Source organism: Gastrolobium bilobum, unplaced genomic scaffold (genome assembly GCF_033153095.1).
Source record: "Gastrolobium bilobum isolate Gb01-03AN ecotype WA unplaced genomic scaffold, APGP_CSIRO_Gbil_v1 utg13508, whole genome shotgun sequence".
NCBI lineage: Eukaryota > Viridiplantae > Streptophyta > Magnoliopsida > Fabales > Fabaceae > Gastrolobium > Gastrolobium bilobum.
In genome coordinates, this window is record NW_026897498.1 from 235,489 (window position 1) to 254,199 (window position 18,711).

At 38.0% G+C, this 18,711-nt stretch overlaps 1 protein-coding gene across 1 annotated transcript; it reads left to right on the top strand.

Moving 5' to 3' along the window:
- The first annotated feature begins 14,736 nt into the window (after nucleotides 1–14,736).
- Nucleotides 14,737–15,207, top strand: LOC133307415 (stigma-specific STIG1-like protein 1). Its single transcript, XM_061507923.1, has one exon. The coding sequence runs from the start codon at nucleotides 14,737–14,739 to the stop codon at nucleotides 15,205–15,207; it is 471 nt and encodes a 156-aa protein (XP_061363907.1).
- Nucleotides 15,208–18,711: the final 3,504 nt, after the last annotated feature.

The following is an 18,711-nucleotide window of genomic DNA, read 5'->3' on the forward strand; positions in this document are numbered from 1 at the left end:
TCCAAACATTCAACCATCATACAACCCTTCTAATTACCATTAACAACACAACATATCGATTACACGATTTCACAACCTCCAATTCCATTTTTCCCTCTCAAGGCCAAAAACCACATTGGCCAATACCATTGACCATTCAATTCAATTTAGGAATGCAATACATTCTATCATCCCACTATTAACTCATATACACATCCAACAATTCAATTACACAATCCTAACAACAATCCCCAACACAAAGTCATGGCATTTCATCCAAATTTTCTGAAGTTATCATAAATTTTCGCCAATAAATTTTATGACATACAACACTCCAAAACATCATTCTAAGACATATTTATCTAATACGCATTTTCAATTTGAGCTCTCTAACTAAATCAATTCGTGCAAAATCACTCTAGGGTTCATGAAATCAAATCAATTAATCCAACCAATAAAATGTGATGAAACTTACTCAAAAGGTTGGTCTAGGGCTCTTCCATGAGTGCAAATCTTCACACCTAGGTCGCAGTTTTGGGGGAGGGATTTCTCAAAATTTAGTTGGTTTCAAGGCTCAAGACTACCACCAATGTGTTTGGAAGGTGATTTCCAATAAATTTCATGACAAATTTCACTTGATTTGATGATGATTTGATGAAGTTAGAAGAGAAAGAAAATTGAAATGAAAATAGGGGTGGGAGAGGGGAAGGGCCGCGGGTTTAGAGAAAGGGTGTGAGTGCGAGGGATGATGAATAGTGACTTAGCTTAGGTGACTTAAGTGAGGTGGGGCCCACCGCCACCTCACGCGATTTCAAACTAATTCGAATTTTCCTCTGATTCCACTAAACATCCGTAATTTCATAACCTATTTAGAAACTCTAACTTCTAACATTAACCATTGTCCTTTAATTACCCTTGATCAGATGAATCCGGAGTTTTCCGGTCGTTCGGAGAAATTGCTGTTTTAAGCTGTTACACGCGTCGTGGGCACGTTTCCCCAAACTTACTAATTTCCATCAAAAATCATATTTACTAATCCTATATACCATTTATAACTTGTATTCAAAACCTAGAGCTCAAAACTCAATCGACACGCTTTACGGTTCAACTGTACTGCGGTACTTTTACCCGAGTAAAAGCATTATTCACTAAATTTTCTGAAACTTGCCTAACCACTCAATTTTTTGTTCTGAATCCATTTCCAGGGTTATTTTTATCATTTGAGACTTCCTACTCAATTTTACCTTCCTAGGGTTGCGTGTTTGGTTAATTACCGTTTTACCCTTCCTTTGTATTTTGACCTGATTTTCAAGATTTTCACTAATCCTTCCCTTTAATCCATGTTTAATATATTAATATATAATTTAGAAATGCGAGGTGTTATATTCACCCCTCCTTTTGAAATTTTGTCCGCAAAATTAAATCATACATGTCTGCTAACTCAGGATACAGCCGGAGAATCTCATCCTCCCGCTCCCAAGTAGCCTCCTCAAGTGTACGTCCTTCCCATTGAATCTTTAGCATCGGAATATTTTTGCTTCTTAGCCTCTTTCACTGCGGTCGAGGACATCAATAGGCCCTACAGGAGTCTTCAAATTCTCCCGAATCTCAATATCATCTGGTATCACCACATGTGATTCATCCGGAATATAACGCCGCAGCTGCGATACATGAAAAACGTCGTGCAGATTCGACAACTGTGGGGGCAAGGTGTAAAAACCCGCACCGTTAATTAAGGAAGTTAATTAATTAATTATGTGAAATTAGGAAATAATTCCATAATTGACCCTAGTAATTATTATGAGGCTTAAATAATTATGGTAAGTGAGTAATAATGTTGAAAGTCGCTTTTCTGACGAAAAGTGCAGATACCGGTTCTACTACTCGGTATAAATGCGTACCGACGAAGTATCCCGGAAAATTAAAATAAATGCATGAATATTCCTAGAATAATATGTAGGACTTTGATTTCAAGTTTCAAGTTAAAATAATGAGAACTGGTGCCAGAACTGATACTGGCTATGGAAAAGCGCGTACCGGAAAGGTGCTGCGAAAAATAAAATAAAAATATGATAAATCTTAGAAAAATGAGTAGGTTCAGAATCCTAAGTTTGTTGACCAAATAAAAATATGATAAATCTTAGAAAAATAAAATAAGTATGATAAAAGAAAAGTATTCTAAGAAAAGAGAAAGACAAATAAGAGAAAAAGTCCGAAGGAAGAAAGAGGTGAAGAAGAACGAACGACAAGAAAAAGAAAGTTGTTGACCGACTGGAAAAAATTACATCCATTCCTCTTCAAAATCTGGATTTTAATCTTGGAAGCCTTTCTCCAAATTTTCCTTCCCCTTCAGCCAGGCCAAGTTACAACCTGAATAAAGACCTCTTGATCTGTTGAATACTTTACTATTACTGTGGAGAGCTAGAATATGAGCAAGCCTATGGTAGTCTGATTCAGTGGGATTCGAGTGAAACACCAACCCTCTAAATAATGGAGCGTGAGTGAATTGAAATCCTAGTGAGAGGGTGCTAAGGGAAATCTCTCTTGTTCTTGATCTTAAGAATTTCTTTTCTGATGAATTGTGAATTTATTTGATTGATGCATTAATCTTTTGAGTCTGAATGCTCTGTCATCATATCTCTGTTGAATTATTTCTATCAAATTCCATGCTTTTGAGGATTCCTACTCCCTATTCCCTTAGTTTATTCTGATTGATTGCTGAGGACAACAATATTCAAATCTGGGAATGTTTGATAAACCTTTGGTTTGCCATGTTTTGAGGCTAAATTATACAAGAGTTATGTAGTAGAATGCATGGAATTCAAGGATCTACAACATATAAGTCATAAGATAGGAAATTGAGCTGACGTTTTGATGTTATTTGCATTTTGAAGGTAAAACCACAAATATTGGTGCTAAAAAGTGCTAAAGAAATCATGATGAAGAAGTAGCAACTTAATATGGACCAAGGGAAGCCAAAATCTTACAAGTTAAGAGCTAGAAGAGCACGCTCAAGTGCACAAGAGGACGCTCGAGCGCTTCATGGCAGGAAAAACAGCCAAACTGGGCAAGTTAGGACGCTCAAGCGCACATATGCACGCTCAAGCACCCAAGATGACAAGAATTTATCACGAGGAGCACGCTCGAGCGCTTGAGAGCAGGCAGAATTGCAAATTACAGGCACTAAAGCACGCTCAAGCGGCCAACAACGCGCTTGAGCGCCCAAGCACGTTCCAGACAACAAAGATTTACCAAGATTTGCTGAAATTTTCCAATGGATATCAGATTTTGATATTCGGAATTAAAGCGGAAGCGTATCAAACCTGATTTAAAGAGATTCATGGAAGATTGAAGCAGGATTCAAAGTCTTAAATCTGTCACCAATCTACAAGATCTTAAACACAAAAGGAAACAATTATGAAATCAATTACAAATCTGATACGGATACAGTGGGAGATGCAATGAAGGATGTGGCTTTGAAGATTATAAATAGGGAGCTGAGGGTCAGACCAATACACCAATTCACAAGTCCAGAGAATTACATAGAGACTTAAAGGAGGAATCCTGTTGCGGAGTGCTGGAACACTGACGAACCAAGTCAACATCACACCAATGGAGGCTTGGGGTTCTCTTTTCTTTACTATTATTTTTGAATTCAGTATGCTAGGCTAGATTTTTATGTAGTTAGGGGTAGATGGAACCCAATTGAATATTTATGTTTATGAATTAAATTGTCTCCGAATTCTTTTCTTTTTATAATTGAATAAATTTATCTGTTTTTAATGCTTTCTATGAGTTTGCTCCTTATAGAATGATTTTGGGGAATTGTATGACAATAGGGATGTTGGTGCATGAACCCTTACTTGATAAATTTATCATAATCCTTGTTATCTAGGGATAGACATAGGGTAATTATGCAATCTTGAAATTCTTGATCTTAATGCATGTTTTCTTGGGGAATAATCAGGAGACTAGAGTTCTTTCAAGATCACATAGATTTAGGGTAACAAGGAATTGAGCCCTAATTAACTTAGATAGAATTGATTGACAATATATTAAGAAAAGGTTCTTAACTATTTAATTCATAACATATTGAGGAGATTGTGGGAAGTCGAAACCCTAACTACACTTGTTTTAATTCGTAATCAATCATCATCTTTTCCAATTGTTTTTTTTTTTAATTCTGAATTTCCTTTAATTGCATGTTATTACTTGTTTTTACTTTTCAATTTCTCCACATACAATTCTCTTCATCCAATTCTTGATTGTCCAACTAAAACGCGATTAGCGAACTAGTGCTTGAAAATCCGATCCTCGTGGAAACGATCTCGTACTCCGGTACACTTTATTACTTTACGACCGGTGCACTTGACGAGTCACAACAATATGGCCTAGGGTTATGTGCCATTTCACTATTTATAACCGTTTAAGTTTTAATCGCACTGTATTAGCACTAATAGCTACGCTTAGTATTTTAATCCCAAACTTTGGATTCTGAACCTAGCCATTTTTCTAAGATTTGTCATATTTTTATTTTATTTTTCGCAGCACTTTGCCGGTACGCGCTTTTATGTAGCCAGTATCAGTTCTGACACCAATTCTCATTATTTTGACTTGAAACTTGACATACTAGTCCTATATATTATTTTAGTAATATATACACACTTTTCATAATTTTTCGGGATACTTCATCGGTACGCATTGATACCGTGAGGCAGAACCGGTATTCGCACTTTTCGTCAGAAAAACGACTTTCAACATTATTAATCACTTACTATAATTGTTTAAGCTCTCTCATAATTATTCTAGGTCAATTATGGAATAATTTCCTAATATCATATTTAATTAATTAATTTTCTAATTTAACGGTGCGGGTTCTTACATTCACCCTACCTTTAAAGAATTATGTCCTGTCCCGAAACTCGGGGTATTTCCGGAGAAGCTCGTCTTCTCGCTTCCAAGTACACTCCTCAGCAGTTCTTCCTGCCCATTGCACTTTGACCATCGGGATGATCTTGCTCCTTAGCTTCTTCTCGCCACGATCGAGAATCTTGAGTGGTCCGACAGGAGTCTTTAGGTTCTCCCGAACCTCCACATCATCCGGTTGCACCACGTGCGAAGGATCCGCAATGTACTTCCGAAGTTGAGACACGTGAAACACGTCGTTGATGTTGGCCAAGTTTAGAGGCAAGGCAAGCCGGTAGGCAACAGGTCCTACTCTACCAAGGATCTGGTATGGCCCAATGAATCGCAGGCTAAGCTTCCTCACTCCGAGGGCCCAACCAACACCGATGACAGGTGAGAGTCTCACAAACACGAGCTCACCCTCACTGAACTCTAGTGGTCGTTGCTTAACATCATAGTAACTCTACTGGCGATTCTGCGCCTGCTTCAGCTTTTCTCTGATCAACTGGATCTGCAGGATGGTATCTTGGACAAAGTCCAAGCCAAACAACTCGCGATCTCTAACCTGAGACCAACAGGTAGGAGTCCGACACCCCCTACCATACAACGCCTCGTAGGGTGCTATGCCCAGGCTAGCATGAAAACTGTTGTTGTAAGAAAACTCAACCAATGGCAGGTACCTATCCTATGTTGAACCCTGCTCCAAAGTGCAATCCCTCAACATGTCCTCCAAGGTCTGGATGGTCCGCTCAGTCTGTCCGTCAGTCTGAGGGTGATAGGTTGTACTTAATCTCAACTGAGTACCAAAAGCTCCTTGCAGTGCCTCCTAGAACCAAGATGTGAACTTTGGGTCCCTATCACTGATGATACTCTCGGGCACCCCGTGAAGCATCACGATCTCGCGAACATAAAGCTTGGCCAACTGCTCTGTAGTGAAGCTCACCTTCACCGGAAGAAAATGGGCAGACTTTGTCAATCTGTCCACAATGACCCAGATAGAGTCACAACCAGCCTAAGTCTTAGGCAATCCCACCACGAAGTCCATGGAAATGTTCTTCCACTTCCATTGTGGTATCTCAAGGGGTTAAAGCTTACCAAACGGCTTCTGGTGTTCAATCTTCACCTTTTGGAAAATCAAACACTTGGACACAAAAACAACTATGTCCTTCTTCATTCCTGGCCACCAGTAATTTCTTTTCAAGTCCTGGTACATCTTTGTAGCACCAGGGTGGACAGTAAACTGGCCCTTATGAGCCTCTGTCATCACCTCCTCAGTCAAAGGACCTCGAGGAACCACAATCCTTTTCTGGAAAGTCAACAAACCATCCTCGTTCCAAGACACATAGTCAAGGAACTCTCTTTGCACCTGCGCCTCTTTAATCTTTTCCATTAGCTCATTTTCAACTTGCACAGTTTCCATTTTGAGAAGTGCACCCCCAAACAAAGAGGTCACCGTCAGATCTCAAAACTTTTCAATTATCTCATAGTCTCCCATCGTCAAACTGGATAGACTCACAGATTTCTGACTCAAAGCATCAGCTACCACATTGGCCTTTCCAGGATGGTACTTCAACTCAAAGTCGTAATCCTTCAGGAATTCCATCCATCTCCTTTGTCTCACGTTCAACTCCTTCTGATTAAATAGATACTTCAGACTCTTGTGGTCACTAAACACGGCAAACTTCATGCCATAGAGATAATGCCTCCAAATCTTGAAAGCAAAAACAATAGCAGCCAACTCCAAATCATGAGTCGGGTAGTTCTCCTCATGAGGCTTCAATTGCCTCGAAGCATAAGCAATCAATTTTCCCAACTGCATCAACACACAACCCAGCCCCTTTTCTGGAGGCGTCACAATATAACCCGACCTCCTCAGCAGGATCAGGAAGGACCAACACAGGTGCAGTCATCAGTCTCTCCTTTAACTCCTGAAAGCACTACTCACACTCATGAGTCCACACAAACGGAGTCTCCTTTCGGGTAAGGCGAGTCAATGGTAGAACTAACATGGAGAATCCCTTGATGAACCTCCTGTAGTAACCAACCAAACCCAAGAAACTCCTAACTTCTATAACCGTCTTGGGCCTCTCCCAATCTAACACGGCCTCAAACTTGTTAGGGTAAACTGCAACTCCTTCTGCAGAAATCACATGCCCAAGGAACTTCACTGACTTGAGCCAAAACCCACATTTCGAAGGCTTAACATAAAGCTTTTTCTCCTTCAGCACTTGCAACACAATCCTCAAGTGCTCCGCATACTTCTCCTCTGTCTTGGAGTAAATCAAAATATCGTCAATGAAGACGATCACAAACTGATCTAAATATAGCTGGAAAATCTGGTTCATGTAATCCATGAAGACTGCGGGTGTATTGGTGAGTCCAAACGGGATCACCAAATACTCATAATGACCGTATCTCAAGCGAAACGCGGTCTCAGGGACATCCTCCGGCTTAACCCGAATCTGATAGTATCCGGACCAGAGATCAATCTTCGAGTACACGCAAGCACCCTTCAGTTGATCCAACAAATCATCAATACGAGGAAGGGGGTACTTGTTCTTGATTGTCACCTTGTTCAGCTACCTGTAGTCGGTGCACAACCGTATAGTCCCATCTTTCTTTTTCACAAAAATGATTGATGCTCCCCATGGAGACACACTCGGTCGAATGAAATCTTTCGCTGAAAGATCCTCAATATGCTTCTTCAGCTCTGCCAACTCTGGTGGCGACATCCAATAAGGCACTAGTGAAATAGGCCCCACACCAGGCAATAAATCAATTGAGAACTCTATCTCCCGCTGTGGCGGGAACTCAGGAATGTCCTCAGGAAACACCTCGAGGAATTCTTTCACCACAGAAATGCTGGTAATGTCCTCTTGTGTCCCACTTACCAAACCTCCCAACATGACATATCTGAATGCCCCTGCTCTCAAGGCTCTCTAGCCTGCAGCACTGAAATATAAGGCGAGGAACTGGTTGTGGAATCACACGGAGACATCACCACTCGCTTGGCACAACAATCAATCATCACACAATTCTTGGACAACCAATCCATGCCAAGGATGATCTCCAAATTAGCCATCGGCAATCCTGTCAGATCCACCAAGAACTCACGGCCATCCCACTGAAACACGACATCTCGATGTACAGTGGAGGTATCACACTTTTGTCCGGTGGCAGTAGTCACCCGCAACGGTGGAGAAAGCACATCACTGGGCAACTCAAGCCCCGCAGCAATCAAGGTTGCAATAAAAGAATGCGTAGCCCCGGAGCCAAATAATACATCAACATTAGATCCACCAACGGAAACAGTACCTCTGACAAGGTTCAGAGCTCTATTCGACTGCTGCCTATCCAAGGTGTAAACACGATCGGTGGCAGGTGGCACCGCAGGTTCCGCTGTAGGTGGAAGGGGAAGCATCTGAAGTGGAACTTCCTGAACCGTCGCAGCTCTCGCGGTCGACGACGGACAATCTCTGGAGTAGTGGCCCGCTTGGCCACACTAAAAACAGATCAACTGGCCGGTAGCACACGGCCCCACATGGAATTTCCCACATCCCGAGCATCTGGGAGTACGAGGTCTAACTGAACTCCCCTGAGTAGAAGTCCTCTTGAACTGACTAGGCGCCTGCCTAGCGGCCAACTGCTTCCCTTTACCTTTTCCCGCAAACTTCCTGTCCTTCCAAGAAGTGGAACTGCTGATTCCCTTGACCTCAGCAACTTTGGCCCTCTTGGCCTTGCTCACAATACAGACATCCTTAATGTCCCTACACTGCTGCACCAACGTACCAAAATCTTTAGATGCAGGACCAGCAATACGATCAACTATCTCCTCATTAAGTCCCCTGCGGAACTTAGAGGCCAAGAATGTAGGGGTCGACATAGCAATCCGAAAATGTGCAAACTTGACCAGTTCATTGAACTTGGCCAAGTACTCGTCAACTGGCATCGTATGGGAAATACCTCCCTAGGAAACAATCCTCAAAGAATGACCATGTCATGACATGACCCTGCATCTCATAGGCGTGAGAGGTGTTCGTCCACCACTCATGTGCATCACCCTCCAGCATGTAGGTGGCAAACATCAGCTTCTGCGGATCCGTGCACTGCATAACTCTGAAAATCTTATCCAGCGCCTGAAGCCATCTAGCCGCAGCAATAGGGTCATAAGACCCATTAAAAGTAGGTGGCTTATGCTTGCAGAAAGCATTCAGCCAGCGGTCAATTGCGTCACGGTTCTCAACAGGCTCGTGGTAGATCTGCATCATCCCAGTAAGATGACTGACACCCTCAGTGTGACTCTGACTATCGTCCTGAAGACTGGGTGGAGGTGGTGGCGGAGGGAACTGACCCGCATTGCGGCCAGCCCTCATCTCCTCCAACATGACCCTCATCATGGTCATGTTCGCCAGCCGGTTTGCCTCAAGAACATCTTTGATGGCCTTCTGGTTCGCCTCTCGAACGACGTCCATCATCGCCAGGTTGGCAATCTAGCGGCCTCCTGATCGGCTAATCTAGCAGCCTGCATCTCAGCTAATGCAGTCAGGACCAGGTCGGGTTGACCCCCATTCGTCTCACGGTTTCTCCTTTGCATTACCATGACTCTGCACAAGTTACACAAAGAATGAGTTGATCAGGCCCACGCAATGTGGTCATACATGCATCATCATAGCAAAACCCAACAGAAAAAACACACAAGATAAGACACACTGCAATACATCCTAAGTTATTGCAATACATACAAGCTTTTCCCCTATAAAGTTCTCTGATACCGTAAAATGTAACACCCCATGTATACCCGGTTTGTTATCATATCATCGTATTAAGCTACGCTTAATTGAAATGCGGAATTAACTTTTTCTTTTCAATTATGATGTCATTAACATTAACCAAGTTGATTACTTAATCCTTTTTCATAAAACATTGCCTGTATGTAAATTGCAATAAAACAACTAATTGGAATATCTCAATATATAAATAACTGTGAGTATCTAAATCACGGAACTACAACACATAGTCCGGACCATAATCCTGATACAATTATAAAACTCAATGTTAAAATAGAACATAGTCAATTAATGTGGCATGGACAACCCCCATGCTCACCAAATAAGGCAACAAAGCCCAACAGAGTCTCAAATCAAATAACAAGATAATAAAAGTAAAGCGGCATCCAATCATAACAGTATAATCATCATCATGCATCAGTCAACTAAGCTTCGGCCTCCTGCCGCCTGAGGTATCAACCCCCCGAGTTACCTGAACCTGAAAATGTGCCCCACACATAGGGTGAGATATCTAAACAGAAATCTCAGTAAGACAAGGGGTCCTCAAGGATTTTTCCACCCCAAACTCACTTACATGTGCAATATAAGTTCTAAAAGCGGTAAAACAGTATAAGTTCCAAAATCAGTGCAATGCAGCAGAATAATCATGTCATGTGTCTCAACTATTCTACTGGTCAGAGAAATGCAGGATTTACATACGTCAATTACCTACATCAGTGCAAGACACCACTTGCACCCACCCACAGAATCACCCTATGGTATATCTCCTACATACACAGGCTTACCGTCTAGGTGGAACAACACATGTATATCATAAGGCACTTGCACATAACAGCTCAACAACATTTCAAAATCAATACATGAAAACACATCATGCATATAAACCATTCCCCCATGGGGTATGGTGGAACCAAGACTGGCTAAAGCGAGGACACGAAAGCTTACCTCGCAAGCTAACTATCCAACCAAGAGTCCAACCAAGCTCAAAGTCCACAAATAGCAGAATCACAATCTATTTTAGACCAGCAATCATATCAACATTCATCATCTAATAATTCAAGACACAACAACAACGTTTTCTTCTTCGTTTCATGTCTTTAGGCTTCTCACAAATCCATAAGCCCTTAATCACTTTGATTCTGACTTAGTTAATTATTACAGAGGTTCAACTTAACCAATCATGGGTCCATAAACCCATAATATAGTTTTGTCTGAATAGAACCGTCACTGTCTCGAAATTCCCAGAATATCCGGATATTTGTCGGGGCCATATCTGGATATCCATATCCGGATATCTCCAACCCTATATCCGGATATCAATATCCAGATATCAATATCTGTATATCATATTCAGATATTTCGCGATATAATGCAGTTTCTGCATTTCGCGAAGATATCACTTCAAGGTTGGATTTTTAACCCATTAATACGTCCAAGCATGCAATTTTATACACTATTAGGTTCATGTTCTTGTTGGTTACCTATTCAACTCATTTTACATGCCAAGACTTCACTTTTAACCAATAAAACTCGTGATCAAAGGTGGTGAAGCTTACCCAAAGGTTCAAACTCAAAAAAGGGTGCTCTTGGAGCTCACCAATCTGTCCCAAGAAGTCAGATTACACAAGCCACGAAATGGTGACCAAAGCTCGGTCCTTTCTCAACCAAAATGGCACCTTGAAGCTTCAAATACCAAGTAAAAGGTCTCCTCTCCTGCAACTCAGAATACAACCCTCATACACTCAAGAAAAGAGGCTACCAAACTCATAAATTTCAAGACTTTCACCCACCCAAGGCTAGAGCACACTCATACAAGGAACTTTGGTGAAGAAAGTAGGAGGAAAGGTGCTCTCTTGGAGCTTCAATGGAGGGGAAGGAAGGGTGGCAAGGTGGTTGACTCCAAGCTTCAGAATTTTCCCACGTAGAAGGCACAATATGGCCTAGGGTTATGTGTCATTTCGTTATTTATAGTCATTTAAGTTTTAATCGCACTATATTAGCACTAATATCTACGCTTAGCATTTTAATCTCAAACTTTGGATTCTGAACCTAGCCATTTTTCTAAGATTTTTCATATTTTTATTTTATTTTTCGCAACACTTTGTCGATACGTGCTTTTACGTAGCCAGTATTAGTTCTGACACCAATTCTCATTATTTTGACTTGAAACTTGACATACTAGTCCTATATATTATTCTAGTAATATATACACACTTTTCATAATTTTTCGGGATACTTCATCGGTACGCATTTATATCGTGAGGCAGAGCCGGTATCCGCACTTTTCGTCAGAAAAATGACTTTCAACATTATTAATCACTTACCATAATTATTTAAGCTCTCTCATAATTATTCTAGGTCAATTATGGAATAATTTCCAAATATCATATTTAATTAATTAATTTCCTAATTTAACAGTGCAGATTCTTACAATTACGAAGTCAAATTCTTCCAAAGATTCCACCTTTATGCAAATTCAAAAGTTTAAATAATAAACCCCAATGATTCAATACGACCGAGGCTCAGAAAGCTATTATAATGCAACTACTTTAAAACCAATTAAAGATTGTAACTTTTGTCCCAAAACCAAAAATCACCATCAGGGAACAAAAATAATACTACATAGAAGAGGCTTGATGCACAACCATTATCTCTATTCAAAGTCATGTATAAGGATTGAACCAAAGACCCAGAGATAAGACTTTATATAAAGAAAAAAAATTAAACCCCAAAAAAATCAAAATTTATGCCAAAAGACAATAAAGCAAAACTTTTCATGATTCATCATATATAAAAAAAAATCACAAAACTTAATTCCCTCATGATTTAAGATGACGATTGCTCTGATACCAATTTTTGGAATATTAATTCCTCCAAAACTTATGGTGATAACCATCACCTACAAATCAAGATCCATTATACTAAATCACAAAGAAATATTAACAGAAATATGGAGGAATATATGTCTCTATAGCAGCAGAATAACTTTGATCTTCTCCTTTAGGGTATGAGGTCTTCCTCAGGCAAATAGCCTTAATCCTTATTCTTTAGTGTGTTGTCTCTCTTGATGGGAAAAAGAAAAGAGGGTTGTTATTTGATATATTGGGGACCATAATCCTTTATAGTGTTTTCTTTATTGTTGGACCAGTAAGCTCACATTATACCTAGTTGACCCAACTCTAATCTCCACTCATTTCTCCCACACTTGCTTAGGAATCTATTTAGGCATCTTTATCTGATCACTTTAATTTACTCAATATTTATATGAAATAGCATAATATAATTATTAATACAATATGTAGCCCACAAACATATTAGGAAATATAATTTCCTAACATATTCAAATAGGATTATTGTCGTTTGCTTATTGAAGCCTCAAAAAGACTTAAAAATGTTAGAATTACGAATTTTATTTATATTTACAAATTTTTTATTTACAAATTACTCTATACATTCCTGAAAATGCATTCCTACCCGAGTTTATTTTGAAAAATGCATAATTAAATGTATAAGAGTTTATAAATAAAAAATTTATAAATACAACTTTTTACTTTTATAATAACATGAAACATATGGGTTATGATCGATTTCCGTGATAAACTAATAAACGCGTTTAGCATTACAATATTTCTTATATATGTAAGGAAATTAGGAGTATCGTGTCCGCAGATTCATGCTTGTATTCTTGTTTACATATTACGTTTTTCTTTACTGATAGTACAAACTATCGCAATAATTAAAGCGCAAAAACCTAAGAAATCGCAAGTGTCAAAATAAAAAATATTTGGAGCAATATAGAATTTTAACTTATCAAATATCAACGACGTATTGTAAGGCGACATCTGGAGCTCGTAGTTGCAAACCCCATTCATTCTTAATTGCACAGATTTGTGTACGGTTTACATAGTCCACGTGTATTCATGTAGATTAAATTCTTCAAGCTTAGTTAACTTGCACAATGCATCCCTTAATTGGCCAACAAAAATGGTCAGATTAATCCCTTGGAAACCAGCCTTTGAACCCAAGTTTCAATATGTTTTGCAAATTAAACACGAAGCGTAGCAGCTGCATTTATGAATTCTGCCTTTGTTCAAAGTTCAACATATACGGCAAAGCCCTTTGCTTATCCTAGCAGCATGCCTAAATTTCCTCAGGCCATCCACTGCAATTTCATCAGATGTCTGGCAATGCTAGAATGTCATTAGTACCCTTTGACTTCCACAAGTATGTGAGCTTCCAATATTGTTAGAATTTTATTTTATATAAATTAATTTATAGAGTCAGATCATTTCACAAATTATAAGTTACACTCTCAATTTTGATAATTAATCTTATTCATACGTAGAGTTTCTAGTTTTTTTAATTGTGTGAGTCATAGATACAAATGAATCAATAGCTAACAATAAATGTAAGAAGAATTTTTCTTATATTGATATAAGAATAACATACCCTAAATTTATATATTATTAACTTAATTTTAATAAAACTCGTACCAATATTTATAAATAGTGTTAGACTTGATTTACCATTATATATTATTAACATGCTCTCTCCTTGGACATCGTAGTCATCCTTTACCATGGAAGGCTCCATTGCTCTTAAGGCCGTAGTATTCTAAACAAAACCTAATAACGTTTATACTTAGAATGATTTATAAATTTATTCAAATAAGTGAATTTGTATTTTTTTCATTATTATTTGTTTCTATAAATCCTTGACGTATGAATCATATAACTCATGAAGCGAGGGGTATAACGGACCATATGGAGAAAATTGAAGTTTGAATGGAGAGATATTGGAGTGCTCAAGTTATATAAGTAGCTGAAGCTTTTTAAGGTCAAATAATAGAATATATTAGAATTCCACAATACTCTTCCTCATGCAGCATGCAACCTCTTCACCTTTAACCACTTTTGCGGCGTTAACTTCTCCCGCTGTAGTCGTGTTATTATAAACCCTAGGTCCCCCTTCATTTTCTACCATCCTCCCACTTTCCCAAGAAGCAAACAAAGAAAAAATATACTCTCCTGAGTCCCTTCAACTATCTCTTGCTACTGGCAAAGCCATGGGGTTCCTAAAAGTGATATTCATCATAGCAATAACCATGGCTTTGTCAATCACACTCACAATGAAAAGCCTCAACAAAGAGGAAACCGTGAAACCGGCTTTTGTGCACAATGATCTGCCATCATCAGAGCAACCATTGATCCGTAAGAACAAAATAGTTCTTCCTTCAAAGAGGGTGAGTCGCTTCCTAGCTCAAAACCCTAATGCTGCTGATCATTGTAACAAGGACAACGAGGTTTGTAACTTGATTGGTGCCAATAATAACTCCACATGCTGCAACAACAAGTGCATGGATTTGGGCTATGATATGCATAACTGTGGTGCGTGCAAGAAGAAATGCAAGTACACTGAGACATGTTGTAGAGGGCAATGCGTTGATACAAACTTTGACAAGAGGCATTGTGGGGAGTGCAATCATAGGTGTGAACTTGGTCAATATTGTGTCTTTGGAATGTGCGATTACGCCTAAGATTGAGTCTCCAATTGTAGCAGTGTCTTATATTATATGAGGTTTGTGATTTTATTAAATATATACAATAAAGTATAAACCACATTTGTGGTGGTTCCTCAAACAAAATACGTATAGTTATAGCTTATATAGTCTATAATGTAATTAAAGTTGCAGTCTTCAAGTGTTTCATAAAGCATAATGCTATTCTTAACTCTAAGAAAATAAGTGAAATATATATGTGTCTATTATCGGTCACAAATTATGAGATGTTTTGTAATTCTTTTTCTCATTTTCCTCTTTGTATATGTATTGGTTAGTGCTAGTTTTAATTCCGAGAATGAAAAAAAAATAAAAAATATAAGTAAAATTTTTTTGTTCTGCAATTGTGTAGTAGAAAACTTGCTCTCATGCACATGAAATTTCAATGAAACAAATCAATTTAACCAGTTTTTTTTCTCAAGTCTCATGTTTATTCTTCTCTTTGAAAAATAAATGCTTCATGTTCATTCGTAATATATATTAATTGCTCAAATGTGGTTACTGGTTGGAAGCACGATGCCTACGCAGCGCAATTGTCGGTGATTTTGTAACTCAATTTCAAACAGTTTATATATTAAGAGTATGTTTGAAATTATTCACTAATCGATTTTATGTATAATAAATTTTCTTATTAATGATAAAATTAGTTAATTTTTCTTTGGAGAAATTAATTAAAAAAATTAAGAATAACATTTTTTGTGTAAGTTATATAAAATAAAATAAAAAAAACTGCTTTTGCATATGATAAAATCCAACAGATTGAGCAATAAGCAAATGACCCCAAGAGTTAATTTTTACGGGTTTTTTTTATGTTATCTATTGGTTCATGGATTATTTAGATTCGAGCTTGGTAGGTGGAAACTCTACCTATCAAGTTTGTAATGCAGTTGTGTTCAAATGGATTCGAACTCGCGCGACACCACTAATGAAGTTAGAATAACCCTCTTAATAAAAAGTTAGAACAACCCAATACAAGTTAATCGACGTGCTTGATGGTCTTTTACACTTAAGTTAGACTAAATATGTTCTCGATTTTTTTTATTTTTGGTAGTTAATATGTGGTCAACTTTAATATGACATCGTAAAGCCTCCAAGACTTATGGGTAAATTTGGTAAAAAACTGACATCTACAATTCAAAAAACTTATAATTAAAGTTAACATTTTGACCAGCAAAGGCTACCTTTAATTAACGATTACTTAAATTGTTTCTGGAAAACGAAGATATCCAACTTATATAGATTCGAAGCAAATTAAAGTGCCATGGGGTCTTCCTCGAAAGCCGCTTGTATTCACATGCATGCTGCCAATAGAGACCGACCATTAGATTTTCCTGCAAATGGGGTGTCTCACATGCATTTCAGTCGTGGAGGGACAAGATCATCAGAAGGGGAAAATGTTAGATCTGAGGAGGAGGGGGGGTGGGAATCAACTAAGAGAATTGTTTAGAATAGCTAGATTGCTTGATCTTATATGATTTCTTATTCTCCTTTTTGGTGTCATACGTTTAAGAAGAAAAAAAGTATATAAATAATCAAAATGTATATGTACCGTACATGTGAAGGTGTAGCTTTTCTTAATTAGTGTAGTTAATTGAATTTTTATTAAAAATGTTAAATCGCATCTACCTATAAAGTTTTAACATTTTTTATAAAAACTTTGATAGTTTCTGTGATAGAACGTTAGAATGCATCATCCCAAAAGATAGCTCTGGAAATGTTCAAGACTTTATAAATCTCACATTAGTTGCCTATACAACCAATGTATGGCTTCAAGTCCCATGTCTTGCAAATGGGATCGTAACATTCCACCACGCTCTGCAGCCCCAGCGCCCACACAGGCTAACTTTGAGCTAGTCTTTTACTAGACTCGCGCGAACACTTCAATGCTGACATCACCACCCGCGCCGCTCGATTGCGAGCTAGAGATATAGTGGAAGACTATGATACTATTTGATAAGAACCTTGAGATATATTATCCCGAAAGCTAGCTCAAAGAATAGGAGTGTCCAAAATCTTATAAATCTCACATTAGTTACCCATACAACCAATGTGGGACTTCAAGTCTCATACCTTACAAATAGTGGTCTAAGACCTAATAAAATGTATGCAATGTGTTTGTTAATGTATGCATTATGTTTAATTAGATTATTTTTAAATAAATTAAAAACAAATTGCATACATTTTATGTCTTAGATTTTACAATGTCCAGAAACTATAAAGTTTTTATTAAAAAATGTTAAAACTTTATTGCTTGACGAGGTTTAAGATTTTTAAAAAAAGATCAATTACGTCATGATTGAGAACAACCAATTAATAGGTAGAGATTGGGAATGATTTATGTGCTTAAGTGTAAAGGTTGATCAATTATATTTAAGATTGAGAACAACCAATAAATATAAAGATTTTACGTCTCCATATTAATTGTTCTTACTTTAGTTATGTTTTATATTTTGTTATTAATTTAAGTTAGTTATTTTTTTTAGATATAAAAACCCTAGGATAAAAAACCTTATTATAGATTTAATAAAACCAAGAATTAGTAGAATAACAAAACTATTTTACTTAAAAACTATTTAATAAAATACTATTTAATTAAAAACTATGTAATAAAATCCTAATGTAGAATTAGTATTTTAATTAAATAGTAATTACAATATATTAAACCCTAAGATCAAAACCTATTTAGCAAAATAATTAAATAGTAATGAAATTATGAAATAGTAATTATAATTAGTATAAAGTTAATATTTTGAATTAAATATTAAATATTATTTAGGGTACCCTAGTGTTCTGCCTGTGTAGCAGAGATGTTTAGCCGTTGGCTAGTGAACTTATGTTGGATCTAGTACTCTCTCTAGATACCTATGAGTTAAGTATCTTGAGGGTAGCAAATCACGACACACAATGTTGGGACCTTAGCCAGAGAGGGGTGGTGTGTGTGCACTGTGATTGCAGAAAATAGAATAAAGAGAGATTAGTCATACCTATGGCCTTTAGCTCCTATTTATAGAGTTTACCTTAGGGTTTAAGTCATTTGGGCCTTCTAAGGATATGGGCCTTACTCAAGTCCATAACAGTTGCCCCCTAGCCTGATAGGCTGATAGCTCAGGGTGCCGAGATGTTTGAGTTCTGTGCTTCAATGCGAGTGTTATATCTCGAATTCACCTTTACCCCGGATCTTACCCCAAGTTCTTCCTTTTATCTGACCAAAAAGGTTATAGCCGGGATACTCTAGCTGGTCCATGATAAAGGTGTTATAGCTTATCAATAGCTGAGATCCTTTTCGTTGGCCTTCTTCTAGTTCTTCATATACGCTCAAAGTGCTTTATAACATAGGTCGGCACGAGTTATTCCTGCTCAACCCTTCATGCTCCAAGAAATGTTTCTTCTCCCAAGCAATGATAACTGCTTTCTACGTGGCTTTTCCTGATAGGTGGGACGTGTGCCATTACTCCCTCCACGCCGCCTCACATTAATTTGCAA